This window comes from Thermobia domestica, chromosome 4 (assembly GCF_964235325.1).
Source record: "Thermobia domestica chromosome 4, izTheDome1.hap1.1, whole genome shotgun sequence".
Taxonomy (NCBI): Eukaryota; Metazoa; Arthropoda; class Insecta; order Zygentoma; family Lepismatidae; genus Thermobia; species Thermobia domestica.
In genome coordinates, this window is record NC_137457.1 from 23,768,690 (window position 1) to 23,794,973 (window position 26,284).

The 26,284-nt window shown below is 34.9% G+C and overlaps 1 protein-coding gene across 1 annotated transcript; it reads left to right on the forward strand.

Annotated features, from left to right (window-relative positions):
- Positions 1–26,020, forward strand: Sf3b6 (splicing factor 3b subunit 6). Its single transcript, XM_081755340.1, has 4 exons — positions 1–234; positions 8,889–9,007; positions 19,464–19,593; positions 25,578–26,020. The coding sequence occupies exons 1-4, from the start codon at positions 208–210 to the stop codon at positions 25,671–25,673; spliced, it is 372 nt and encodes a 123-aa protein (XP_081611466.1). The 5' UTR covers positions 1–207; the 3' UTR covers positions 25,674–26,020.
- The last annotated feature ends 264 nt before the right edge of the window (positions 26,021–26,284 follow it).

Genomic DNA, 26,284 nt, shown 5'->3' on the forward strand with positions numbered 1-26,284 from the left:
GTCATGAAAACAACCAGAGCTATTACGATAAACAAATGACTGTCGAAATCAGTGGACGAAGAAAGAACTTAACACTAGGAACGAGGAAGTGATAATTATTTGAGCAGCATTCGCATTGAAATCGTTTAGATCGTAAAAAAATATTGACATTTTATCTTCTGTAGATTATTTTAATCAAGTACTAGCTGTTTCCAAAGAAAGTTCAACATGGCTATGATGCAAAGAAGAGCAAACGTAAGTAGAGTATTGTTTACGTATTCTACAGTTGTTCAGTACTATTAAGTTAACATTTGTTAGCCTGTGCGTCGTAGAGTAGGTACCGTATTTTCAGGCTTATAAACCTTAAAATTGTATCGTTGTATCAGGAAATTCACTATCACTACCTTAGAAAGTGTTACTCAAGAATTCCTTGGTGCATGTTCACTTTCAGATGCTTTCACTGCTTTGCATATAAATAATGCGTCCGGAAATATACTGGGTTATAGTTAAGGAGCCGTACTTTCCATTTAGGGAAGGACGAGAAAAGCCATACTTTCAGGAATTATTCATTGACTATCTAGGATGTTAAAAAGTAGGTAATAGACTGAGTTCTTGCCCTTGTACTTAGGGTGTTTAGGTAGTGCAACAGTAAGATGTATCCTCGTGCACGGGAGATGAGAAGTAGCTGTTCTTAACTATTACCATATACTGTAAAAACTACAGCGAAAAGCAACAAATCAACTTGTGCTAGGTAGCCACTGAAAACACGAATGGTATCTAACCGAGCAGAGCACAAGAGCGAGAGAAGGATTGCATTCGTAGGGAGTAGGCGCGTCAGCGATGATGTCGCCAAAAATATTACGTTACGTTAGGTAATTCTTTAACACATTCACTGCAATTAGTTATCTTTTCGGTGTGTACGATTCTGGTACTGCCTCCAGGAAACTATGAACAGCTGACTTGTTTCTGGTAGAAGATTTGAATAGGTTAAGTACTCTTATGAATAACCTTACTTGTGGTCACTTTTCACACCATCAATGCATGTGGCATTTATTTCGAAGTTGGTCGTCCTCCTGGATTTCAACAAAAGGCATAATAACAGCTACAAAAATTGAAAAATCATCATTTAAGACTATTTTAAAAGGGTATAGTATAGTAGGGTAGGGTAGGGTAGAGTAAAGTAAGGTAGGATAAGGTGGGTTACCTTAGGGAAGTTTGGACCCATTTCGTTAAAATTAATAGTATAAGTTCCCGTCTCTGCGTAAGGATACCAAATGAAACATCTCTGTACACTTGCAGCCATGTTCAGAGTACATATGTTTGTTATTTTCTCACAATCTAACCATGCGGTAACATTACATGAAATAGTTCTTTCCGCTTGCAAAATAGTTCCATGTTATAAACTAGGAAAAGAAATAAACACAACTTCCACGCTCCATACAGATTATCAGGCACACAGACGAGCGAATTATCGATTTCTTCCCGGTAAATTTTCAAACTTTTGTTAGAAACGGACGACCAACTTTGGAACTTAACACACTTCAGTAACCTTTTTTTTTTTTTTTCTTTCTTTCTTTCTTTTCAAGTCCGTTCCTACATTTGCCACACTTTCTGCTCTATTTCAATAGTCCGTCCCGCTTCACAAAACGTAATGGCTCCTCTTTTTCACCAACATAGTTATTATAAAAGTCAAATGACACATCGAACGTCCATCTTTGAGTATGGGGAACTAATTTTCTTGGTGCGATCCTAGAGGCCCACTTTTGTAAACTTTACGGAGAAATATGAATTCTGATTTCGAAAGAGAACCATATAAGAAATCGGAATATGTGTGGATCTTATCTTTTGTATTAAATATGCTAGAATATTTAATATAAAGTTTGCACTTGCGAGCACATAACAACATATTATCAAACATGGAAGCGATTATAGGCAGTGTTTCACGACGTGATCTCCAAAGATCGAAATATCCAAAAGGTGTCCAAAAAGTGTCTGAATCGTTCGAGTGAGTAGGCTGAAGTAACGTGCCGACATGGGAAGGTTCTAGAACATAGGTCCTCCTTTATAAAACTAATGAAATATATTTTACGTACCTTGTTTTGGTTCGTTATTTCGTTCCTTATTCTTTTCTGTCCTCTTTTCTTCCAGTATTTGGATATTTTATCGTTGAAATATTACCGAAACAGAATATCGAATTTCAATCTTTAAACAGTCCACTGCTACGCTTATTTACTGTGCCACTTAAATTCTTTTAGTGTTCTTTTGGTTAATTCTCTTGTGTTTGTATATGGGTGATTCCACGAAAAAGGGAAATTTTCACTTGGAAAATTTTTGTTCCGTTGATGGTCGCCTATCTCGATAAAAATATCACATGCACTTACTACTACTAAGTATATGTTGGCAAGTCTTTACTTTGACTCCAACTGTGACTTTAATCGGTTCTTATAGGTTTAGTAACATTGTGGCCCTTGTACTTATAGTATAATTCTTAACTTCGTATAGTAACATTGTGGCCCTTGTACTTATAGTATAATTCTTAACATCGTATAGTAACATTGTGGCCCTTGTACTTATAGTATAATTCTTAACAGAAGTCACAGTTGGAGTCAAAGTAAAAATTTGCCTATATGTTAATTAGGTGTTCAGCAGAGCTGAATCGTTATTGGTGTAGTAAATAAAAAATAATAAACTTTTCAGCACCCACGGAGTTGAGACCATAGGTCACGGAGTTGAGATTAGTTAACACGGAGTTGAAAATTGCTGTGGAGTTGAGAAACGTGATAAATCTGGGTGATAAGTTTTGGTTTACAAGTGATTAAGCTTATAATTTACTTAAAAATTGAAATAATTTTCCAATAGTTTTTGTAAGTTAGAATTATTCTCCTTATGTTGAGTAAAATTCTAACAAACTAGATGACACGTAATTTGTTATACAAAAATACTCCAGAAAATACTGCAAACATATGAAAATATATCTAATGAAGGTTCCAAAATTGAGTGTATATATATATGAATATGTGACGTAAATAAGGAAAAAAGAAATACACATACACTTCTCGAATATTGAAAAATTATTGCGCTTTCAATATGTTGACTATCATATGGAGAGGACAAACTTTTCACATAAGCTTACGAAACGGATGAAGTAGTCACTAAACCTGTCTATTGTCTACTTCATTTGTTTTCTGAGCTTATGTAAACCTTCTGTCTTCTCTGTGTGATCAAGTCAACACGTCGAAAGTGCAATACCGTTGGTGTTAGGAATCACCGTGCAGTTGGTGTTAGGAATCACCTCCCAAACGTTGTCGGTATTGTTTTGAAACGCCCTGTATAATGCACACTAAATGACAGTGTAAGGCACTCATCATTTCTGTTTTCTTTGGATAATTCAATGTTCTTTGTTAAGTAACCCTCATTTTCCACTCCAATGAAGGAAATGTCTTGAGGAAGCAGGGAAGGGCTGTTCTAGTCTACACAGAATGACAACTGCCAACGCTTTTTAAACGTCAGGTTTAGTAGGCCAGTAGAAATTCCTCCCGATCCGCGTCATAAAATTGACTGTCCGTACATTGCCCTCAGACTCTTCGACAATCCCTGAAAAGAAAACAATTAGCTGATCATAAGATTGAGACGTCAATAAGTTAAAAACAGATACCATCCATCTTGACTTGACTGAAGTTTTACCTCCGACTACATTACAGCCCCAAATCTGAACTTCCGCGAAACACTCCTTAAATGGGCTAGGACCCACCAGCCGGCCTTTGAGTGTGAATGACACGTGGTCAGCCTGTCGGCTCCTACGACCGTTGCGGTGGTCTGCGCGTTCAGGTTTCAGTACATCTCTACTCAAATGAGTTTTTCAATTGCCTCACTGTGCGAAGTAAACACCATTAATTTTTGAGCTTCCACCGGGAAACAAACCCAGAACCACGCACGAAAGGCGAGCATACTAGTCACTAGACCATAAACGAGCTTTATTTCTATCAATATATTGAAAGAACAAGTATTTGGAAGAGCATGAGCATAACAAACACTATAGGATTATCAACTCCGTGAACTTGTCTCAACACCGTGGATTCCTTAGTTTTCAGATGGACACGGAGTTGAGAACCATGGAGTTGAGAAAATCGAATATAATTTATCTTTACCGGCCCACTTTTTAACCAGTACATGTGAGTAATTGTGTACGAATTTCCTACGTTAAGGCGTAGGTTCCTCAAGGGAAAGAAGGTATATACCATACAAATACATTCAGTAATAAATACCATGGTGTTGAGTATCAATTAATATACGCACCTGCTTTCCACACACAAAAATATTTTTCCTATAGCTTTTAACACATGCACACAACTTTTTCTGTTCTTCAGTCAAACATATCTGCCTTGTCTTCTTGTGGGTGTTGCCAATGTGGACGACCATGCTATCTGTTGAGAGCAACGGTAATTTTTTCTATTGCCATGGAGTTGAGACGAAATAGAGTGACAGAAACGAAGCATAGTCAAGCTTTCGAAAATAATCGTTATAAAGGTTTACTTTCCACAAAGCCGAAATATTGAAGTGTTCTCTTCCATTTAATTACCATTAAATGATGTTTGATTTGCGACTTCAGTTGTAATTTATTGATTAAAATCAGTCAACTGTAGTCTGTGACAGCCCACGGTGTTGAGAAATTGGGTATTTTACGTATGTTTCGTGTTATATTTGCAAACCGTTATACATGGCATACTTACTTTGTGACGGTTACTACCAAACAAAGTAAAAATGAGGTGATTCTTTCTAGTAGTAATTTGAAGAAATGCCCGTGACAGAAAATTTCCCTTTTTCGTGGAATCACCCATATGTGTTTGGGTTTACAATTCTTTTTGTGGCATACGATGTTGGTCTTTGAATTTCATTTGTTTGTAATGGGTATATTGTTTTGCAGTGTCTGATATTGTTGATATTTCTGGTTTGTTTTGTTTCTTAGGGCAAGTCGGGTGAATCACACAAAGTAAATTGTTTGAAATTAGTAATTAACCAAATATCCACTTACATTGAAGGATTTCTTCTAATAACTTATGTTCGAAAATAATTTACGATTGGGGTATGTGGGAGCTCTGCCCCCACTGTTATTTTATAATGTAGGTAGATTATTGGAAGAAATCCCTTTATGCAAGTAGTATTTTGGTTTGTTAATAGTTTGAATTAGTTTACTTCATCACCTAACTTGGCTTCTTGGTGGTGAACTGGAGGGGGACCTGTGTTCTAGAACCTTGCCTACTGACTCTGCTGACTGCGTCTGAAAACGGTAGCAAGATATGGCGGACTGACTGATATCATGTTCAAATATTTTAAAAAAAGTTAAGACAGCAATTCGAATTATCTGACGTGGGAAAACATAAAACGTTATGGTTTGAAGGAATTCCAAATCTTCAATTCCTCATATGCATATTAAATTTTTGGAAAGGTGTGAGTTACTCAAAACTTATGTAATACATCAGAAATGCAACGAACATATGACATTAACGAAGAGAAATGACACACTTGTTGGGTTAACGTGGTACGACAATAAACTGAGACGTGACATAAAGAAAGAAGGTAAAAAAAAGGCATTGGGGGAAAAATTTAAAATACGCTCCAGCTGCGCATCGATAGGTAGGACCGCTTTAAAAGGGAATAGTAGACTAGGGAGGGTAGAGTAGAGTAAAATAGCGGTAGGGACGGGTTATCTTAAGGTTAGATAAGTTTTGACTCATTTTGAGAAAATTAATAGAGAATATTTTCTGGTTTCTGAGTGAGTATACCAACTGGAACAGGCATTGTAAAGTAAAGCATAAATTGGTCGTGAAAAGAGATAGAGGGAAGAAGAAAGGATTGCTGAATATTCCACTGGAATGTAAATCGTTCCTGTTGTCATATTTAGTTTACGCACATACCTACCATTGCTGACTCGCCTGTTCGCTGCGGACACGCCCCATCGCTCCCGCTCGGGTCCGCTTACTGCCATCCTGCCTTCACTCAGTTATCATTCGTGCTATTTGGTGATCACCTAGCGCAAGTTGGTTTGTGTTCTTAAGTCTTCTTTCCTTAAGAAACATCATTTACGGCAGTAAGAATGCATTTCCTGCTAAGGGAAGTTCACGTTTTAAGAATATAAATATGTCTTCATAAAAGAGGGTAGCATGATTTCCTTAATACACCGTAATGTGTGACGTCAGCATGCCTCCACTCAAAATAGTACCAACAACACGTAGCTTTACATATTTGAAAATACAACTTTTAAACTTGTTTAGCATGAATTCCACGAAAAATAACCAATTCACTATTCCTTTCCTGTGAATTTTACTTTTATTTTTCTGAACCTACTCTCCTGCACTTAACCCGATGGTTGAATATTAAAAAACAAACAAACAAAACAAAAAGAAAAAAAAAAACTTTCGTACTCTCCTATTTTAGTGAACCATACTTCATTTTGTGAATTGTTGACTTCTTTCTTCACCAAATAGACTATTAGTGCTTTATAATTTGATTCTTATGGAAGAAGTTATATTCCTGGATACAAATTCACTTTAAGTTGGCTCAACTCTTATGCGTATACATACAATAGACACGACGGTGCAAAAGAAACTTTAACTAATCTGTTCTAGGTAGCCACTAGAAACAAGAAATATATGTAATAGAGTCAGGCAGACAAACGGAGGTGTGTCTGTGCGGGGGGGTGTCCGTTGGAAGTTTGTGCGTCAGTGACTGTGGGCATATATATGAGCGAGGATAGTGGAAATACGGTGCAGATGTGTAGTAAGATGTTAAGTGCCACAGGGTAGATCCAGGAATATGGAATCTGAACCAACATAAACTACCATAGTCTAATCAAAGTCTTAACATGCTCTACCTACTCTGCGGCACAAAGGCTAATAGAGATTGTCATATTTGTAAAGTTTAATGAAATTTTTTGTAATAGTATTTTATCAGACCAGTGGGTAAATAATCGAAGTATGTCAGATATTCCCTGTGAGATGCTTATCTACATAAACTCACATTAATGAAAATCTAATTAAGCACGAATTTGTCTATAAGGTAACCATTAAGCATAGTATACAAAATGAAGTTATGTCCGAAGACAGTATGCTAAACTCATGATGGCCAATCATAGAACAGTCTGAGACTTAAAAGAATGCACATACTTGTAGAATTTACGTAAGTAATGTGTTACACTATTTTAGAATAGCAATTTGGAAGCAATGGAAACATATCTGGATCATATCTAACATTCACAATAACGTACTAATTCATAATCTAACACGTAAGATGAATGTATGCCATAAACAATGTTTTCTGCTATCCTTGTTTGTGTGTATACTCACCGTTGCCGACGTGGCTGCTTTCCTGCTTCGCTCTTGTTCTGACTTGGTTAGGAGCATTCGTGCTTTGTATTGGCAGTTAGCACAAGTTCGTTATTGTTTTTTGCTCAATAGTTTTTATGGGATACGTATACTTAAGTCCACCTAAATTGGATCTGCACCAAAGAATGCATGTCTACACACGATAAATGATTGTTTAAGGTAAATGCAGTCGATTTAGTGAAAAAGTATATATGCAATGAGTTTATGTATGGATCCCTGTTACAAAGCAGATGCCTTATTTGCTGGACATCTTTATCCTTTCACTTTACACACTACATTTTGTATCTTCTTAATACTTGTACAGAGCAATTCTGCGAGGAACACCTACCAACTTGTGCTAAATGGTCATCACAAGCTAGTATTGCATTTAATTTACCTGAGGGCATGTCGAAGTAGAAGCGCGCGCTCGAATATGCCCCGTAGGAAGCATGAACGCGAGTTAAAATTACGCTACAGTTAAAATGATATTTTGATAAACTGTACTTTGGTGAAAAATTGCAAATTTGTATAGATTGTCCAGTTCTAATTGAATATTAAAAAGAAAAAGAAAAAACCGTGGCCGTTATTTCTTTATTACATTTTTTAGGAGTACACTAGAAGTGTTGAAATTTTAAAACAGTAAAGCATCATATCCTATGAGTTATACATTCCAACACAACATTGTTGTAGGGATTGTATATCTGTCCGGCGTTTGTTTCATGGCCAAATAATAATGATAAACGAGGATAACCATTTTTCCAGTCTAAGATTGATGTTTACTGTTTGGAGTGTTTTGCCCAATGAACACCATATATCAACTGACATTATAATTAATTGATGTAATGTATGTGCTTATTCACTGATCATACGTGAATTAGAAACTCCAACCGGAAGTAGGCTCAATCTTGCAAACGGTGCGAGATACGAAAAACTAACCGAAAAAATCTCCCCTTTATGGTACTGCTGGCTGATTTTTATCAAGACGTCTTTCATTTATGTCTGTAAAGGGACATATACAGATGTTGTAAGGAATGATAAGAGATTCATACTCTTATGTGAATGATTCACTGTGTAGAGAGCGCAGGCTCAGCTAGTTAATTAGAAAAAATGTTACCTGGATAGACGTGCAGAGACGTCCACAGAATGACTGAAGTATGATAAAATACTGCCTCCTCACATGCAGTGGGAGATGTATAAGATCACAACATTGAAAGTAAAACTGGTAATTTTTTTTCCTTGTTTTGTATATGTTTAATCTCTTTCGAGGTTATATTACTTTTATAATTACTAATAGATGTTATAGGATTGCTTACCTTAATACGCGGTTCTACTACTTTTCTTAATTAGTTCATTTGTTTTGGACGCGAGCAAAACCATCTGTTAGCTGGAAAAACTAATTTGGCATCATGTCCCTCAAAAAGAGAAAAAGCCACAAATATTCCAGAGTAACACTTAATATTTTTAGTACTTTAAGACTTTTCTTGTATTTAAACATTTTTTTTTTTTGTTTCCTTATGCAACTATTAATTACATTGTGTCTTCTTGTAGGTGCGGCTTCCTCCTGAAGTAAATCGAATATTGTACGTAAGGAATCTTCCTTATAAAATTACGGCAGAAGAAATGTATGATATATTTGGAAAATATGGAGCTATTAGACAAATAAGAGTGTGAGTATGTGCATGCTGATAACATATTTCTATTAAGAACTGTTCTCTTCGTTTTTAGGTAAGCAGTCTCTGAATTGGTTTGAGGCAGGTTTTTCACTCTTCCTTATTCAAAGCTTGACGTCATTTCCTCATAGTTTGTCTTCCCTATCCTGAGCTCGACTTTTCATTTCTCCATAGTTTCTCTTCCCTATCCTGAGACAAGCTTTTTATTTCCTCATAGTTTCTCTTCCGTACCATGAGCCAGACTTTTCATTTCCCCATAGTTCCTCTTTCTTCTCATGAGCCATACTTCATTTCCTTATAGTTTTTCTTCCCTTTCCTTAGCCAGACTTTCGTATCCTTATAGTTTATCTTCCCTATGCTGAGCCAGACTTTTCATTTCTTCATGGTTTATCTTTCCTGTCCTGAAAGCCATACTTTTTATTTCCTCATAGTTTCTTCTTTCCTATCCTGAGCCACTTTCCATTTCCACATAGTTTATCTTCCCTATGCTGAGCCAAACTTTTCATTTCCTCATAATTTCTCGTCCTTATCCTGAGCTAGAATTTTCATTTCCATATCATTTTTCTTCCGTATATCTAGTATTATTTGGTCCGTATATTTTAATCGTGGCTTTCCTCTAGATATTTTTCTTTCTGCCATTCCTTCCGTAGCTAATAGGATGATTCCTCGATGTCTCATAATGTGTCCAATCATTCTGTCTCTTTTCGAAACGTTTATCAGTACAATTCTTTTTCTGATATCTATTTCCGATACTCTTTTACTTGATAGCTTATCCATTCATCTAATTTTCAGCATCCTTCTATAGCACCATGTTTCGAAGACTTCCATTCTTCGTATTTCCTCCTCTTGTGGAGTCCATACTTGATATTCATAAACGTCACACTGGACACATACGCTTTTATCAACCTTTTTTGAAGTTCTGTGTTGATGTTTCCTGTTGGTAGCTTTTGTTTTTCTTTGAATCCTTTTTTTCACTTGAGCTGTTCTGTATTTTACATAATGTTTACACTAACTATCGCTTATTATCTCCGTAAGGAACAGAATTCCTGCATCTTTTCCATCAGTTGATGTACTATTGTGATTTTATTTCTCTCTTTTCTTGCATATCTCATAACTATGTACCAACAGCGCGATATTGTGCGCAAATCTAAGTGTATGTACGTCTATGAACATTCGTTCGGAGATTGTCAATGTCCTTGATTTCTTTCATTGCTGCTCCAATATAGAGCTTAACAGGTTGGCTGCCGTGAGCATCATATGTGGTGCTCACCTTATTTCTCTGTGGGGCCCTAAGCACCATATATAATGCTCATGTTTGATATCACAAATTACTAACCTATCCAGGTTCTTGAGTATCATGTATGATGCTCATTGTCACAAATTACTGTGAAAAACCATGAGAATCACATATGGTGCTCGGCTCCCATTGGTACATTTTCGGTAGAAAAAATTTCGCGACAAAAATGTGACATAACTATCCATAATCGAGCCAAAGGTCAGAAGTAGTTTACGGCCTCCTGGGACCAGTACCCTCAAATCACCTTGGCAGTCAATCTGTTAAATAAAACCAGAGAGAATCAGCGTCCTTGTGTTGTCACCTTCTGTTCTTTGTATAGTTATATATTATTCTTGGCTTCTTATGGTTTAGTTCTGATTCCTTCAGAATCTTGAATTTTTTGTTTCATTCTTCATTATCAAACGCTTTCTCTAAGTCCAGAAGAGCTACGTAAGTTGCTTTTCCAACTCAATTTTTTTTTCTATCAATTATTGAATGAAAATTACAAATTGCTAACGTAATGTTCTCTACATGTGCTGAAACGAAAAGCTTCTGTAGGTCCTGAAGTAATTTCTTTCATTTTAGAGTACTGGGTCTAAACATCATTGATTTATTTATAGATCACTAAAGAATATATTCAATCAGAAAACGTAAGATGTATCCCTGAACTTATTTAGTAATATGTCATTACCATCTTCTTTGATGTAAGAGTCAGTGTTGCCCTACCATAATTCGTTAATTTTCAAGGGGAAAAAATGTTACTGCTATTAGTTATTTCCGTGACATGTTCGGTACAAAAGAAATTTAAAATATTTTATCTATGTCTATATTTATATGTTGAATTGTTTATTATGAAATCGAATTGGTTATCCAAATTTTCTCTGTGTAAATTCAGTTTAGAATCTTTCGCTCTAATATAAGAAGATTCAAGTGCGGATCTGTCCAGTATGAAAGTGATTTTGTGTACAATATTGCGTACACTCATACAAGTGCTTAGTTAGGCCTGCTCCTTATATGACTGTAGTACATGTATTATCTTCATTTATCTTAGTATGTATCACCTTATCCTAATTTCTGTAGTTCTCGTAATCATGCTAATATGACGTGTATGATTGATCACAATCACAATCTGACTTCGTATATATTGGAATTTGTCATTTTGCTCAGGTTTTAATTTTTATAATGTGGCTTCCTCAAATTTGTTTTTAAACTTAAATGCTATTTTAAATTCATATTTAAGCACGATTTTTTGAGGTCACTTAGAATTAAAGATATATGGAAATGTAAAATTAATTCTAAGAAATTTAAAACAGTCCCAAAAACTTGAGACATAAGAGTAGTTAGTGAACATAGAATGTTTTAGTTTCCACTTCTCTGACCACGAAATAGTAGGGAGGAATTTTTGTTTAAACGAAACAAACAGGTGTACCAAAGTTGACAGTTTAAATTTTGTAACCCTGCATTACAAAAAGAGCAAATGATTCGATTTAAATAAATCCTGCCGTAAAAGACCATAGCAAGAGTGGTCGGACTAGTGCAGTAAATAGTTTAATGATGACACTATTTTAGGGTAAGTTCACAACATATATTAGTTGTATAACTTTGCTCTCGCCGTTCTTTTTCCGACATTCGAGGCTTTATTGTAAAAACTCGTTATTCATTTACGATTCAAAATATTATCCAGCGCTGGCCACTACTTTCACCCACGTTTCGTGCAGCGTGTGAATCTTCCATCGAAACAGCTGCTTATCCTTTGAGGCGAACCACATATCGATCCAATTTCTGACTTCTTCATAAGAACGTAAGTGCTGGTAAATTAGGCTGTGTCCATTGCTCGAAATAAGTGATAGCCAGAAATAGTCGGAAGAATACAGTGGGTGGGCCAGGACTTCCAATTTGTACGTCCAAGTATATTTTGACCGATTTTGTGACATGGAGTCGAGCATTGTGATGCTGCAAATCACTTTATCGTGCCTCTCGTTGTATTACGACCATTTATCTTTCAATACTTGGGTTAAACGCATTAATTGCTTTTGATACAGGTTGCCTGTGATTGTTCCAGTCTGTTTTACCAGCTCATAATACACTACGCCGAGTTAGTCCCACCAAATACAGGGCTTGCCCTTGTAGCTGAGAATTTTCGGTTTGGCCTGGAAGTGCCCATGATTTTCTGCGCTTGGGGAAATTGCCATCTTAAATGACGTAGGACCGAAGATCGCGCATGAATTAATATCGCAACGATACATTTAGCATTATCTACTTAAGCTAGCACATAAAGTTCAACATAATACACACATTTCTTTCACTTGCGGTTCTGAGAAAATATCACGCTATACAACCGAAACACCTTCAAATGATGTACACGTGATACTTTTACATCTTTTTATTTATGAAAACAGGAAGATGCGCAGCCACTTCTTACTCAGTCAAATAACATATGTTGTAAGGTTTACTTAAGTTTACTTAAGAATTGGAAACAAACAGTAAAGTAAATGTTCTAGATAGACGATTAGTAGACAAAATAGATTCAGTACTAATGTATATATAGAAAACCAAATTCATGCAACTGCTAATATAAACAAAAAATCAATACATTCTTGTATGGTCAAATCGAATGTGTGTATAAATTTCTTCTTAAGATGTATATGGTTTCCCACTTGTAATGGGCCCTGGGAAGTGTGTTAAAAAAAAAACTTAATAAATGAGGATATGAAACCAAATTTGTACATGACGTACTTTTATGGTTGAGAAATGAAGGAGCATTTTTACTTATTTGGATGTCCGTAATCACCTCGTCACTTTTGTCCATGCATTTATGTTACACCCTATAGTGAAATAGAGCCTGCAAAATGAAGACGGCATTTCGCTATAAGGTAGAATGATTAGGTGTATACGGTTTGCAGATGATATGGCGTTTATTGCATAATCTGAAGAGAAAATGAATAGGATGTTAGGGAACTTGAGGAACGCCTATAAAGAATATAGGTGAAAATAAATGTGAGAAAGACAAAAGCCATGTTGATTGGAACGAAGCGTTCAGTGTCAAATATAAAAGTAGGAGGGGAGAAAATAGAACAGGTGACTAGTCTTTAATACCTGGGTAGTATTATTAGTAATGATATGAAGTGTAAACGTGAAATCAAAACAAGGATAGGAATTCCAAAATAAGTCTTTAGGAGGACCTTGAACAAAGAGTTGAGAAAAAGACTCATAAAGTGCTTCGTGTGGAGTATTGTGCTGTATGGGGCAGAAACATGGACATTACGTAGAAATGATGGAAAACGACTGGAAACTTTCGAAATGTGGGTGTGGAGAAGAATGGAGAGAATTAATAACTATGTCTAGTGGAAAACGAATGACAGGGTGTTACCAATGATGGGGGAGAAAATAACAATTTTAGATATTATTAAGAGGAGGAAGAGAAACTGATTGGGACATTGGCTAAAAAGGGGCTGTATCATGAGGGACGTGCTAGGAAGTATGGTGGCAGGAAACAGAGGGAGGGGGGCGAAGGAGACTACAATTAAAGGACGATATCAAAACAGAAAAATCGTACGTAAAGACGAAGAGATTAGCGGAAGACCATGGGGCATGGAAGTTTCTCAGTTGCAGCAAGTGATCTTCCACTAATGGCAGAATACCTATGATGATGATGATGATGATACAGAATTTTGGTATGGTGACATTGACTATAGCAAAAAAAAAAAAAAAAAAAAAAAAAAAATGAAACAACATGTTAGTGATTAAGTTCACAGTGTATCTTACATTTTTCGGATATTGGTAAAGCTTTTAATATAAATGGTGCAATTGATTCGTCTAGCAAAAACGTCTGTGCATAGATCGGCAGAAGACTGCAGCAGGGCAGTCAAAATGTCTGGAGAACCAATTTAACCACATTTAAGTAAGCAATTTATAATTATCATTCAATAAAAGATATAATGCGAGCCATAAATTACTACTGTATTATTATCATTATTCATTATTACTGGTGGGAAGTCGGGCAATAAATGTTTCATGATGACTAAACATAATGTTAAGAAGGTAGATAAAATATGTAGTTTGTCTTAGCGATGAGAGATGGCACATGCCGTAGTACAAGTTTTAGTGGATCAGTAGTTGTGGAGAATTTGTCATGAAAAATGTAGGTTTTTTTTTTTTTTTTTTAAATTTACCTTTGTAGTGGGTTTTATTGTTTTGTTATGTTATATTTCAACCTGTAATAGTCTGTTTACAAGAAGAAAATTCAAACTGCTTTCTGTGACCACATAATGTTAAATGATAAATATGTACTACGAAAACACTATTTACAATCTTTAGGAAAGTCCGTAATGATGGTAACTGTGTTACGATATCCCAAATCTAGCTACGTTTTAGTAATATGTAGAGAATTCTGTATGTTGAATCTTACGGTAAATTTAAAATACCTATAAATCAGTGTGAAAGTTAAAACTCTTTATTTTTTTGTCACCAGTACTTAATAATGCGATCCCATTGCTTGTACTATGGTTTAATTCACGTTTCTTAATCTAATGAAAAAGATTCAAAAGTTTTTCTTAATAATGCGATCCCATTGCATCTGTCATGGTTTAATTCAGGTTTCTTAATCTAATGAAAAAGATTCAAAAGTTTTTCTATTAGGGCAGAAGCCTTATATAGGATTTTTACATTTATGGTGTGCGTAATTTCTCTTAAATGTCTTTCTTAAAAGTAGAGTGGCAAAAAACTCTAGCTTTCTTCGTAGAAACAGTCATCTTTAAGGACGTGAAACTTTATTCTGTAAAAATAAAATTTTGTCAACACTCATATTCCTTATGTAATTTTTAACTCGGAATATAGGCCAGTCAATAAGGGATGATTTAGGGTCGAATAAGGACAAAAATGGTGGAAAACTGGAACATGTATAAGTGTCCCTGACAACATACTGATTTTTCACCACTCGACCACCCCTGATTTGGCCGCCATCTTGGAAAAATGGCGCCAAAAATTATTTTGTTTGTTAAATATCTTTCAAGGGAAGTATTTTAGAGCGAAACATATAATTACAAAAAATAATCTACATTAAATTCTCTACAAGAAATGTTCTGTTCATTTTTGCTCTAGGATGCACCGTTAGACGTTATACGCGTGGCAAATTATGCTTTTTTCTTTCAGCATCGCTTTGTAGCAGAACCTTAACGAAATTTTTCTGATACTGTTTTGTTTTAATGATTTTTTCTTATTTAAAAATATAAATTAATATATTTTTCATTCATTGTAAGTGTGATTAAGGATAAGTAATCAGGTCTATTAGATCATCCTATGTTCAAGATGTCAGCTGAAAGATAACTGTCTGTGAGAAACTTCTCGGTGATGATGTTACATGTATAGTAAAAGAAAAGGGACTGAAAACATTAGTAGACTGCAGTATTAAAGTGAAAGATGAAAACGAATGCCAACTTAAGAGATTGAGAGGTGTTACACTTCATGAAAAATGTAGAAAAGTTTTCACAAAAACAAAAAGTAGCAAAGCGTTGCTATCACAACGTACTTCATCACCTACGTCGATAACCCTTAGGTCAGAAGTACTAAGATTTAATTGTCGAGAAGCCTGCCTGCTTTGTAGACAATGTACAGTCCCAGCAAAAAACCTGCAATATGAGCATGAAAGTTTATTGTGAAACTACGCCTAACAGCGCAGGGAGTCAACATAACGTCTAAGTAGCACGAATCACGCCAGGAGAAACTTGGCGTCCTCCCCTGCACACTTACTTTGGGGAAAAAGACTTCGTCGTTTCACAATAAACTTACGTGCTCATGTTGTAGGTTTTTTGGTGCGGACTGTACATCAGATGAATTTGTAAAGAGACAGAGTAAGAAACTTGTGAGTGAGCGTGAGAGTGTACATCGCATTGAAACCATTCAACTTAAAGATTCTATCAGGGGCGGATCCAGGACCGACTTCTGGGGGGGCGGTGGGTTGTCATACTGCTACTTTTAAGGGCTCCAAACTTTGGGATGGGTTTTATTTATATATATAAAATAAGAAAGTTTCCTCTTCTGGGGGGGGGGCGATCGCCCCCCCCCCCCCTGGATCCGCCCCTGGATTCTATTATGGAAACTAACAAAGAAGAGTGCCAATTTTCATTCAGTGAAATTTTTCGTGATTATAATAATGCACTGCCAACTGAAAAAAACTATAAGAACTAAACTGAGCGAAAATTAATTAGAAGATATTACTATACCAACAAAGAAAAACATGAAGTCCATAGTTTGCTTCCGTGATATAATGCATAAAATTCTCACGGATGTGTGGTATGATCGTCAAAAGCGTAAGTATATGGACTAAGAGAAGTTGAGAATCATAATATAGCCGGGCAAATAATTGCTGAAGATATCAGATCTCAGGTTTACGAAACTGATGAATAGCCATTAGCATATAATCTTTGAATGATGATTAATTCATTCATTCCTGGGACCTTAAATGCTTTCTCGACACTACTATCTTGAAAAACAAGACAGAGAATAGTATAAAATGGGAAAGAAAAAGTATAATGGTTTCTCATGTCATAATTGCAGCAGCTATACCAAAATATATTTTATCCTCATCGCAAGTAGGACTTGCGGTGCATCTTAATCAAAACTATGGTAGAAAGCATCTTCTTAATGTTCTCTCTTCGTTAGGACTGTGTACATCATATGCTGAGACAGCTTTCTGTCAAGTTTCGGTTTTTCTTCACCCTGCATTCTTTGTTTGTTGATATAATAATATCTTCTGAGTAATTTTCTTTCAGTTTAGTTCTTATTGCTTTTTCAAGTTGGCAGTGCATTATTATAATCTTGAAATATTTCACTGAATGAAAATTGGCACTCTTCCTTGTTAGCTTCAAGGTAGTTAAAAGTATAAGCCATGGCATCTGAAACAACATTTTCTTTCGGACGACCACGTTTTATTCCAGAAGAAATCTTGTAGAACTTTTTCATGCATGAGGAATGGTATATGGTTTCAGCAGCAACTAAATCATGAACATTGCCAATCCTAATACTAACTTCTTTGCGCCAGTCGTCATTTCTTCTGTCGGCTGCTTACATAATAAAATCTTTAAGTTGAATGGTTTTAATACGATGTACACTTTAAAAATTCATCTGATGTACATTGTCTACAAAATAGTTTGTACTTCTGACCTAAGGGTTATCGGCGTAGGTGATGAAGTACGTTGTGATAGCAGCGCTTTGCTACTTTTTGTTTTTGTGAAAACTTTTCTACATTTTTCATGAAGTGTAACACCTCTCAATCTCTTAAGTTGACATTCGTTTTCATCTTTCACTTTAATACTGCAGTCTACTAATGTTTTCAGTCCCTTTTCTTTTACTATACATGTAACACCATCACCGAGAAGTTTCTCACAGACAGTTATTTTTCAGCTGACATCTTGAACATAGATGATCTAATAGACCTGATTACTTATCCTTAGTCACACCTGCAATGAATGAAAAATATATTAATTTATATTTTAAATCAGAAAAAAATCACTAAAACAAAACAGTATCAGAAAATTTTCGTTAAGGTTCTGCTACAAAGCGATGCTGAAAGGGAAATGCGTAATTTGCCACGACTATAACATCTACACGGTGCATCCTAGAGAAAAAATGAAGAGAACATTTCTTGTAGAGAATTTAATGTAGATTATTTTTTTTTGTAATAACATGTTTTGCTCTAAAATTCTTCCCTTAAAAGATATCTTAAAAAAAAAAAAATGGCGGCCAAATCCGGAGTGGTAGAGTAGTGCAAAATTAGTATGCTGTTATGGACGCTTTTATAAAGAAAATAAAAGTTGTTCCAGCTTTCCACCATTATTTTTTCCTTATTCGACCCTTCAATGACTGGCCTGAAATGGTATCCAAAATTTATATGTAACGGCATTCTGGTCATTACAAATTCATTTTGTGTAAATGCAATTAACTTGCTTTACTTTGGTGCAAAGAATACCATTTTATTTTCTTTTTGTAGGAAATTACACGGTTTTAAATATTTTACTAAAATATTAACAGGTGGCCATATTGATAACGTCATAAGTTTCGGTCTATTTGAATGTTACTTCCCCAACTCTATATTATTAACTGGGTGACCTAAAGACTAAATCTGCACTGGTGGAACATCTTGAACTTTTATTTAATGATACCTATAAATTACAATTACGAAGTTACCACATGATGTCTTATATAAAATCGAATAACTACCTTACGTAAAATGATACAGGAAATATATTGGTACCGTTTTATAGATTAGGCCTATAATAAATTCTACATTTTTTGTTGCTATAATATTTTTAGAATTCTTACTAATTATGAAGTTATTCAGATTTTAAATTAAAAACGAATATAAAAAAAATACTTTTTTTTTTTAAGTTTTCTTCAACATATCTCAAACATGGCACCATATACAGATACTGCAACTAATTGTGTATAATTTGCAGGCAATTTACTTTAGTTTGGGACAGAAACGACGGTTTTCCTCTGTTCTGTGGGAAATTATACGCGTTTAAAAATTCTATTGGAAATTTCACTGGCGGGTATGTTGATAACGTCATAACTTTCGATCTACTGAAACGCCAGTTTGGCTCTGCTCCTATTGTTTGTGTATATGACCCAAAGAATGAATCTGCAGTGCTAGCCAAAGTTTTACGTTCCTGGTAACTCCCACTTAATAATTCATACCTACTACAGGGGTCATGAGGAATGTTTATAACAGATTTTTTAATTTTTTTTAAATGTTAAAGCATGGCACCGCATTAAATTAAAGCAATGGAAATTAATCATTCATTTTGTTACTATCATTTGCCTAGCTGGATGTACATAGTTGCGAATTTATGACTGTACTGCTGTTGAACCGCGCCTGAGTTTAATTTTATTCAATTTCTGTAAACCATTTATACTTATATAAACACAGTCAGACAAAGGACTTTCATTAACAATTTTTGTTCCTTATGAATACTTTATTGTTGCATTACCTTCAACCTTCAACTTTACACATTGTTAAGAAAATCAATGGGCTGAAATACAAAGATAGCGTAGGTGCTCAACATCGTTAAGTATTTTTCCATATTTATCTTAAAGGGAAGATAAGTGCATATTTATTATATTTCAGATACAAATGGTTTAGTATGTTAACACTTCGTATAACTATGTTGTATGTTTCAGCGGCAACACACCAGAAACTCGGGGAACTGCATTTGTTGTGTACGAGGACATTTTTGACGCCAAAAATGCATGTGATCATTTGTCAGGCTTCAACGTGTGCAACAGATATTTGGTTGTGTTGTATTATCAGGTGAGTAGAAATAAAGTATTTTGATTTTATTTATTTATTTATTTATTCTCTTTTGTTGTTGCTAATTATTGCTACGCAATTTTTTCGTGTCCTGAAATGCTTCACGTATATTACTATTTAATATCAAATCTTCCATTATTTTTGCTGATCACCTATTTCATTATACATTTTGTAAAGATACATCCAGTAACCTTCGAAGTAAACACACTCAATATTTTCTCACTTATCACGTCGTCGTCTTCATTATAATCAAATACATTTAAAAAATTAAAAAGAAAATCAATCTATAACTACAACACATATTGTTTCGCTTGCCTCTGGCTCGGTGTGGTCTCCTCAGCTACACTGCTAAACTTATAACCTGTTGATGGAATTTTTCATTCCATAAAATTCTGTTATCTCGCATAAAATATCCCTTAAAATTGAATTCTATGCAAGTTCATTCCACACTCTGAAGTTACGATGGACAAAATTGCTGACATGTTCCTCTTACAAAACCATTACAAGGTATTGAAGCGTTTTACAAATGATTGGGGCACTAAAAATATTGTCTTATTAACTAGTAGTTATAAATTGTCTTATTCATAGAAAGTTCGTTCTCAAACTTAAGTAGCAAACGTAAAATATGATGATTAGTTTAAGATATTAATGTGAAAATCTTAGCATTAACGGTAACTCACTTCGTCCGGAAAAATAACTCTTAGATGTTTGTGGTGGCTTTTTTGTATTAGTGGCCTTTGTATAAAATATTAAGTATCCTTTTTTTCTTTTTTTTTTCATGTACTTGTATATTAATATATATAGGGTAGCCCATTTTAATCTTTCCACGAAAATATCTCGAAAACGGTTAAATATAAATGAATTGAACAAAAACTCAAATAGGAAATACCATGGGGCAAACCGAATGGTGATGTCGCGGTGCCCCCGAGGGCCGCTATTCAAGGGGGTCCGGAGCTTAACTTTAAAATTTTAAATAGAAACATGGGGCGAGTGACACCTCCTTCGATAGATATTTAAAAATTAAAAAGCGATGTGGGAAAAGATTTTTCATATCGGTCACCGTTTTCAAAATATGTTTTCAAGATATGTTACCTGTATTAGATAAATGTCCGGTAGCACTAATATGAAAATGGTTGAAGAAAATAACGGATGACCAGAATAAAACTCCTATAGTAAATCACAGAGGGTATTTATCATTTCACGGCTCGAAAATGTTGCAACAGAGAAGAAGATGATTAGAGTAAAAGTGCCATAATGCAAAGGAGGAAATCTAATTCCTAGAAAATCATCGTTCTAACGTCCTTCGTAAGTGGGTAAAGCGGGACGGGAAGGAACGTTGAAATTGCAAATGAGAAACTTAGTTTTTGCAAATTGTATCTACACAATAAAATTATCTGAAATGTGTTTTTATAAGAGATAGATGTCTGTAATGGAAAAAAATATGTAAAATTCTTGTTAAATGGTACCTTCCATTTTGATTGCAGGCAATGATTTGTGCAAAAATGAATCATAAATGCGAATGCGAATGAGAAATGAATAAATGCAAAACCGATTTGTCGAACAATGCAGTTTTAGAACATTGTGTACAAACGTTGGTTTGCTCAAAAGTCGTCTGCACAATATCGGTTCATTACAGTATCAGTCACTTGTACACCCAAGTGTTTGAGACAAACCATACCTATTGCAAGTAAAAATGGGGTTCTCATTTGAGATTTTACCATTCATTCCCGCTTCACCCACTTAGGGAGGGAGATCGAAAAGATAATTTTCTAAGAATTAGATTTCCTCTTTAGCATTGTATCACTTGTATTTTAATAATCTTTTTCTCCGTTGGATTATTCTCGAGGCATGGAATGATAAATACCCTATGTGATTTCCTATACGAGTTTTATCCTGTTCATTTATCTACAACCGTTTTCATATTAGTGGTACCGGACGTTTTATCTGATACAGGCACCATGTCTTGGCGGCCATTTTGAAAACGGTGACCCATATGAACAATCATTTGCCACAACGCTGTTAAGTGTATGAAGATCTATCGAACAAGGTATCACTTGACCCATATTTTTGTTTAAAATTTCTAAGTTGGGTCTGGGGCCCCCATGAAAGGTGGCCCTGGGGGGCACCGCGACATCACCATTCGATTTGCCCCATGGTATTTCCTATTTGAGTTTTTATTCAGTTCATTTATGTTCAACTGTTTTCGGGATTTTTCCGTGGAAAGATTAAAATGGGCCACCCTGTATATGTATACATAAAGATGTAGGTGAACTATGTTTGTTACTTCATAACTCTTGAACCACCTGACTGATCTCTCTCAAATTTTCAACATCGATGAGGTTCGAGATTGAAATGGTTTTTATCATTTCACTTTAATAGTACAACTTAAGGGAAGAGGGGAGGATATTTAAAAAATGTTTGAAAATGACCAATATTAGTGTCGAATCCATCGTATTCTGGATCGCTGAGATGAACAGTGACACTTCCGATACCATTTAAATTCAAATTCAGCCCCTTAACTTGGAGAAGAGGAGGGTGAAACGTATAAAATGATCGCAAAGACCGATATTAATGTCGAATCCATAGTTTTCAGGGTCGCTGAGACGAACAGATATACTTCCGGTGCAGTTTAAATCTAAATTCAGCCCTTTATGCCCAAAATGAAATCTGTTCTCTCCGCGCGATGAACGGGCATTGTGCTAGTGTAGAATAATAATAAAGCAAAAGTGAAATATTTACCTTCGTTAACTATAGTAGAATCCCGTCAACACGACCCAGTGTGGACAGAGGATGGTGAGTTACCGAGAATGTCAAGTTTTACGTAATAAGGGATGTGCTATTCACAACTCGTAATATTTTACTGCATATTAGATTAATGTGGAAGTTTAACTTACATTAAAGTAGAGTCATAAACCTTGAAGCAAGCCTGCTAGCGGGTAACAAGAATAGAAAGAAACGTGAGTGGTGGTTGACAGCGGGATATATAACTTTTTTCTGCGACTTCGTTACTGAACGACGTCGGAAAAGTTAATTATTTATAAGCATTGGATAGATTTTCAAATTTCTCTCAATAATTTTCCTTCCAAAGACACTACTGCCGCATGCTGCATACCACTGGAAAGGTCATTCCATCACCATTCACTTGTAGAATAGTTACAATGTGAATAATAAGCAACATAAGGTCAAAAATGGTTCACAACCTGTAGCTCTCAAATCGTTGAGAATCGAGCACGTAGTCACATGATATCTTTTTCTGCTCAGAATCTTCCATACTTATTGCCACTTCCTCCCGGGTACGCCGTATGTGATTTTATCAGTCTTTTTTGTTTTGTATCGATTTTCTGGTTAAGGCCTGTTGTTTTGTCCTAAAATGCATTCTCCGCTTTAGCTGTTCTGCATTTTACATTTATTATTACTTTTATTTCATTTGCGTAACAACATAATTTTTGCACTTTGCACTTCTTCCACCCACCAGGTGATTTATGTTGATCTTGTTCTTTCTTTTCTTGCGCATCTCATAACTTTGTTTCTTGCTCTTGTTGATCTTCGTGTTGAATGTAGTGCTAAGGATACCCTGAGCTTCATTTAGACATGCTTCTAATTTATTTTTCCAAACTATCTACCAACAGCGCATAACCACTGTGTCTACTAAAATTCCAAAATGCAATTTCGTGACCATTTCTTTACCGAATCATAAAATTTCCTAACATTTTCAAGAGCGAATTAGGCCGAATTTTCATCCATGCGATAGAAACGTACTTTGCTTGCGATTTGGTAGCATCTAAAGCCGACCATTGACATTTTTTTTTGCTGGTGAATTTTGACGTTTTATAGAACGAAAGTTTCCAATCTGTTATTACATTTGTACAGTTTTAAAAAATCGTGACCCACAAGCTAAATTTCGTGACTTTCATGACCGTTTTCTGATTTCGTGACTTTTTCGTGACTTTCGTTACCGATAGACACCCTGATAACTGTCTCCAAACCTAAGTGTGTCCATGAGCAGATATACCTACGCTGTGTATGTCCGTACTTTATCTTATTACTTCTTTCATGCAGAGATTAAACAAAGCGGGTTATGCAGCCGAGAAAACTAAAATGATGAGACAGATAATTTTCAGGCATTATAAATATTAAGTTACTCAAACACCAACAGTGCAAATGACAAGATGACAAGATAATCAGTTAAAATAATCGCCTGCTGCTGGCATCTGGGATTGCGAGAACGATATTGTGTAAATGATCTTTGTTAAATGTAGAATCTACTGAAAGGAAGCGAAGTTTGCAATTGAAAATAACTTAGTTACAGTATAACTCAAATTTGTCGTTCCGGCAATTAACGAAACACTAACTCGGTCCCGAAAAGTAAGCTGTATACATAATATATTTAAATCCGCATTTAAGGAAGATCGTTCTAGTAAATTTCCCACATTTAACGAAAAAAAAAGAAGAAAAAAAAAATGCAGAAGAAACATCATTAGTAAATAGAAAATATAATTGATATGCATCTCTCATGGAACGCCATATTTGCTAAAATCGATAAGTCCACGTATATGTGGGTATTTCGATAACTTTGGACAAAAGCTAGTGTTAATATTTCGATATTCTGAATAAGTGACTAATGCTAATATTAACAATAGTTTTTGTTCAGGTTTTTGTTAGTTTTCACTTTGACATGTTTGATCATTTGTGCTGTGGATTTCAGTAGTACGGGATTTTCAGTCTTGAGTGGGTGAAGACAGTGATAGAATTTCTTTAAAACAATAGGTCAGATTCAGTGGTTTGTCATTTAACAACGTGTGTAAAACAAAATGTTTTCTGTGTTTATTTAAATATATTAATTTTGTAACATTTTAAATGAACAGTCTTTAAGAGTGTATATCGAAATCATTCAGATCTTCTGTCTTGAAAACAAGAAATCTGTTAAAATATTAAAATTTCATATTTATACATCTTGGAAAGACTCTTTTTCATAATGCTCACTAGTTTTTTTTTTGTTTGTTTGTTTGTTTGTTTTGTTTTGTTTTAATGCAATCATCATTTAACGCAAACTCCCCTAGATCCCCAAGCAATTCGTTAAATAGGGGTTATACTGTAGTTAATTTGTTGGAAGTTTAGCGTCCCTTTACAGCACTGAAGCTGTATAAGACGGTAAGATGCCCATTCACGGCCAAATTAAAACACCGCTAATTTTACAGTAATTATGTGATACCTTCAAATAGATAAAAGATAATCAAAAAGTGGAACAAGAGCTCCCTAGACAATATTATTTTGCATGAGATACTGCTATGTCGACTCATTTGTCTGCTTTCGATTTCCAGCCATTTAGAAAATCTCCATTTATTTTCGCGTTTCTAAATGGCTGCAAACGGAAAGCTACTAGGTGATTCGTGATAACGGCACGTCATGCAAAATAATATTGTCTAGGGCGTTCTTGTTCCACATTTCGATTATCTTGTATCTATTTGGAAATATCACATAATTACTGTAAAATTAAGTGGTATTTTAATTTCACCGTGATTAGACCTCTTAATCTACAATTTATTGGAGGGATGTGAAAACCCCGTTAAGAAAATATTCTAATGGATTTTATTGCGCAGAATTGGGTTTTATTAAATTTTGTACGTAATTTGAAGCTGCATTCCTACTTAAAATACCATTTCAGCATTCATGTTCTGTTTACACTTTTGGAGTGAAACTATGATTTCCCTTGTCGCACAAAAGAATTCGTGAAAAGGTATCCGCGTTTCGTGGGACATACTTTGCACTCGCTTATATTTAGATTTCTAAAAAAAAGTTCGGAATTTATTATGAAAGAAAAACTACACCCCAAAATGAACAGGCTTTTTTCATGCCAGGTCGTGTAATTTGTGCGCATGATTTTTAACTAGAAATTTCAGGTTGATATTAGAGAATTTAGGTAAAATTAATTGATATAATTTATGAAAGTACTAAATCTCCATTGTTCCATCTTTTCTTTGCAGGCAAACAAAGCGTTCAAGAGATTAGATGTAGATAAGAAGAAAGAAGAATTGGAGAAAGTGAAGACGAAATATGGTATTAATGAAGAGAAGAAATAAAAGTTTTCACCGACCTTTCAACAAACAGAGGACCAAAAAGAAAGAAGCTGTATATGTTATTGAGTGACTGTTTGCAGAAGAAGGTATTCTGCATTAATGAACACTGTGTAATTTGACAGTGAAGTGAAATGAAATGTTACGCCAAGCTAACTAAAATGTGAAATTTTCAATTCAACGCAGATATTTTGCATTGGCGTGTATTAAAACTGTAAAATAATATATTTCGAACGAACTTTTTTTTTCTGTGCGCAAAAATTGTGTAGTTCTTGTATTAAAAAGTACTTGTGTATTTTAATTAAAATTATTGTAAAAAGTATTTTAATTAAAATTAAAAGTAATTAACCAAGCTAAGAGAGTTTGGATGTCAAAATATGCATTCGTATAAAACAAAAACACCTAAATTAGGTAAAGATTATTATATTACCAGTATTAGTCAGAAAATTATTTATGAAGTGTGTTACAAATACAATCAAAAAGTTACTTTGCATTGCAAGTGCTCAGATCTGTTCTGGAAGCAGTATCAGACCCCGGGAAAACTATAAACAAATATATATATATATATATATATATATATATATATATATATATATATATATATATATATATATATA

Coding starts and splice junctions, on each gene's coding strand:
- Sf3b6 (XM_081755340.1), top strand. CDS start 208: ATGGCTATGATGCAAAGAAGAGCAAAC. Junction 235..8,888: donor TGATGCAAAGAAGAGCAAAC/GTAAGTAGAGTA, acceptor GTCTTCTTGTAG/GTGCGGCTTCCTCCTGAAGT. Junction 19,594..25,577: donor TGGTTGTGTTGTATTATCAG/GTGAGTAGAAAT, acceptor TTTTCTTTGCAG/GCAAACAAAGCGTTCAAGAG.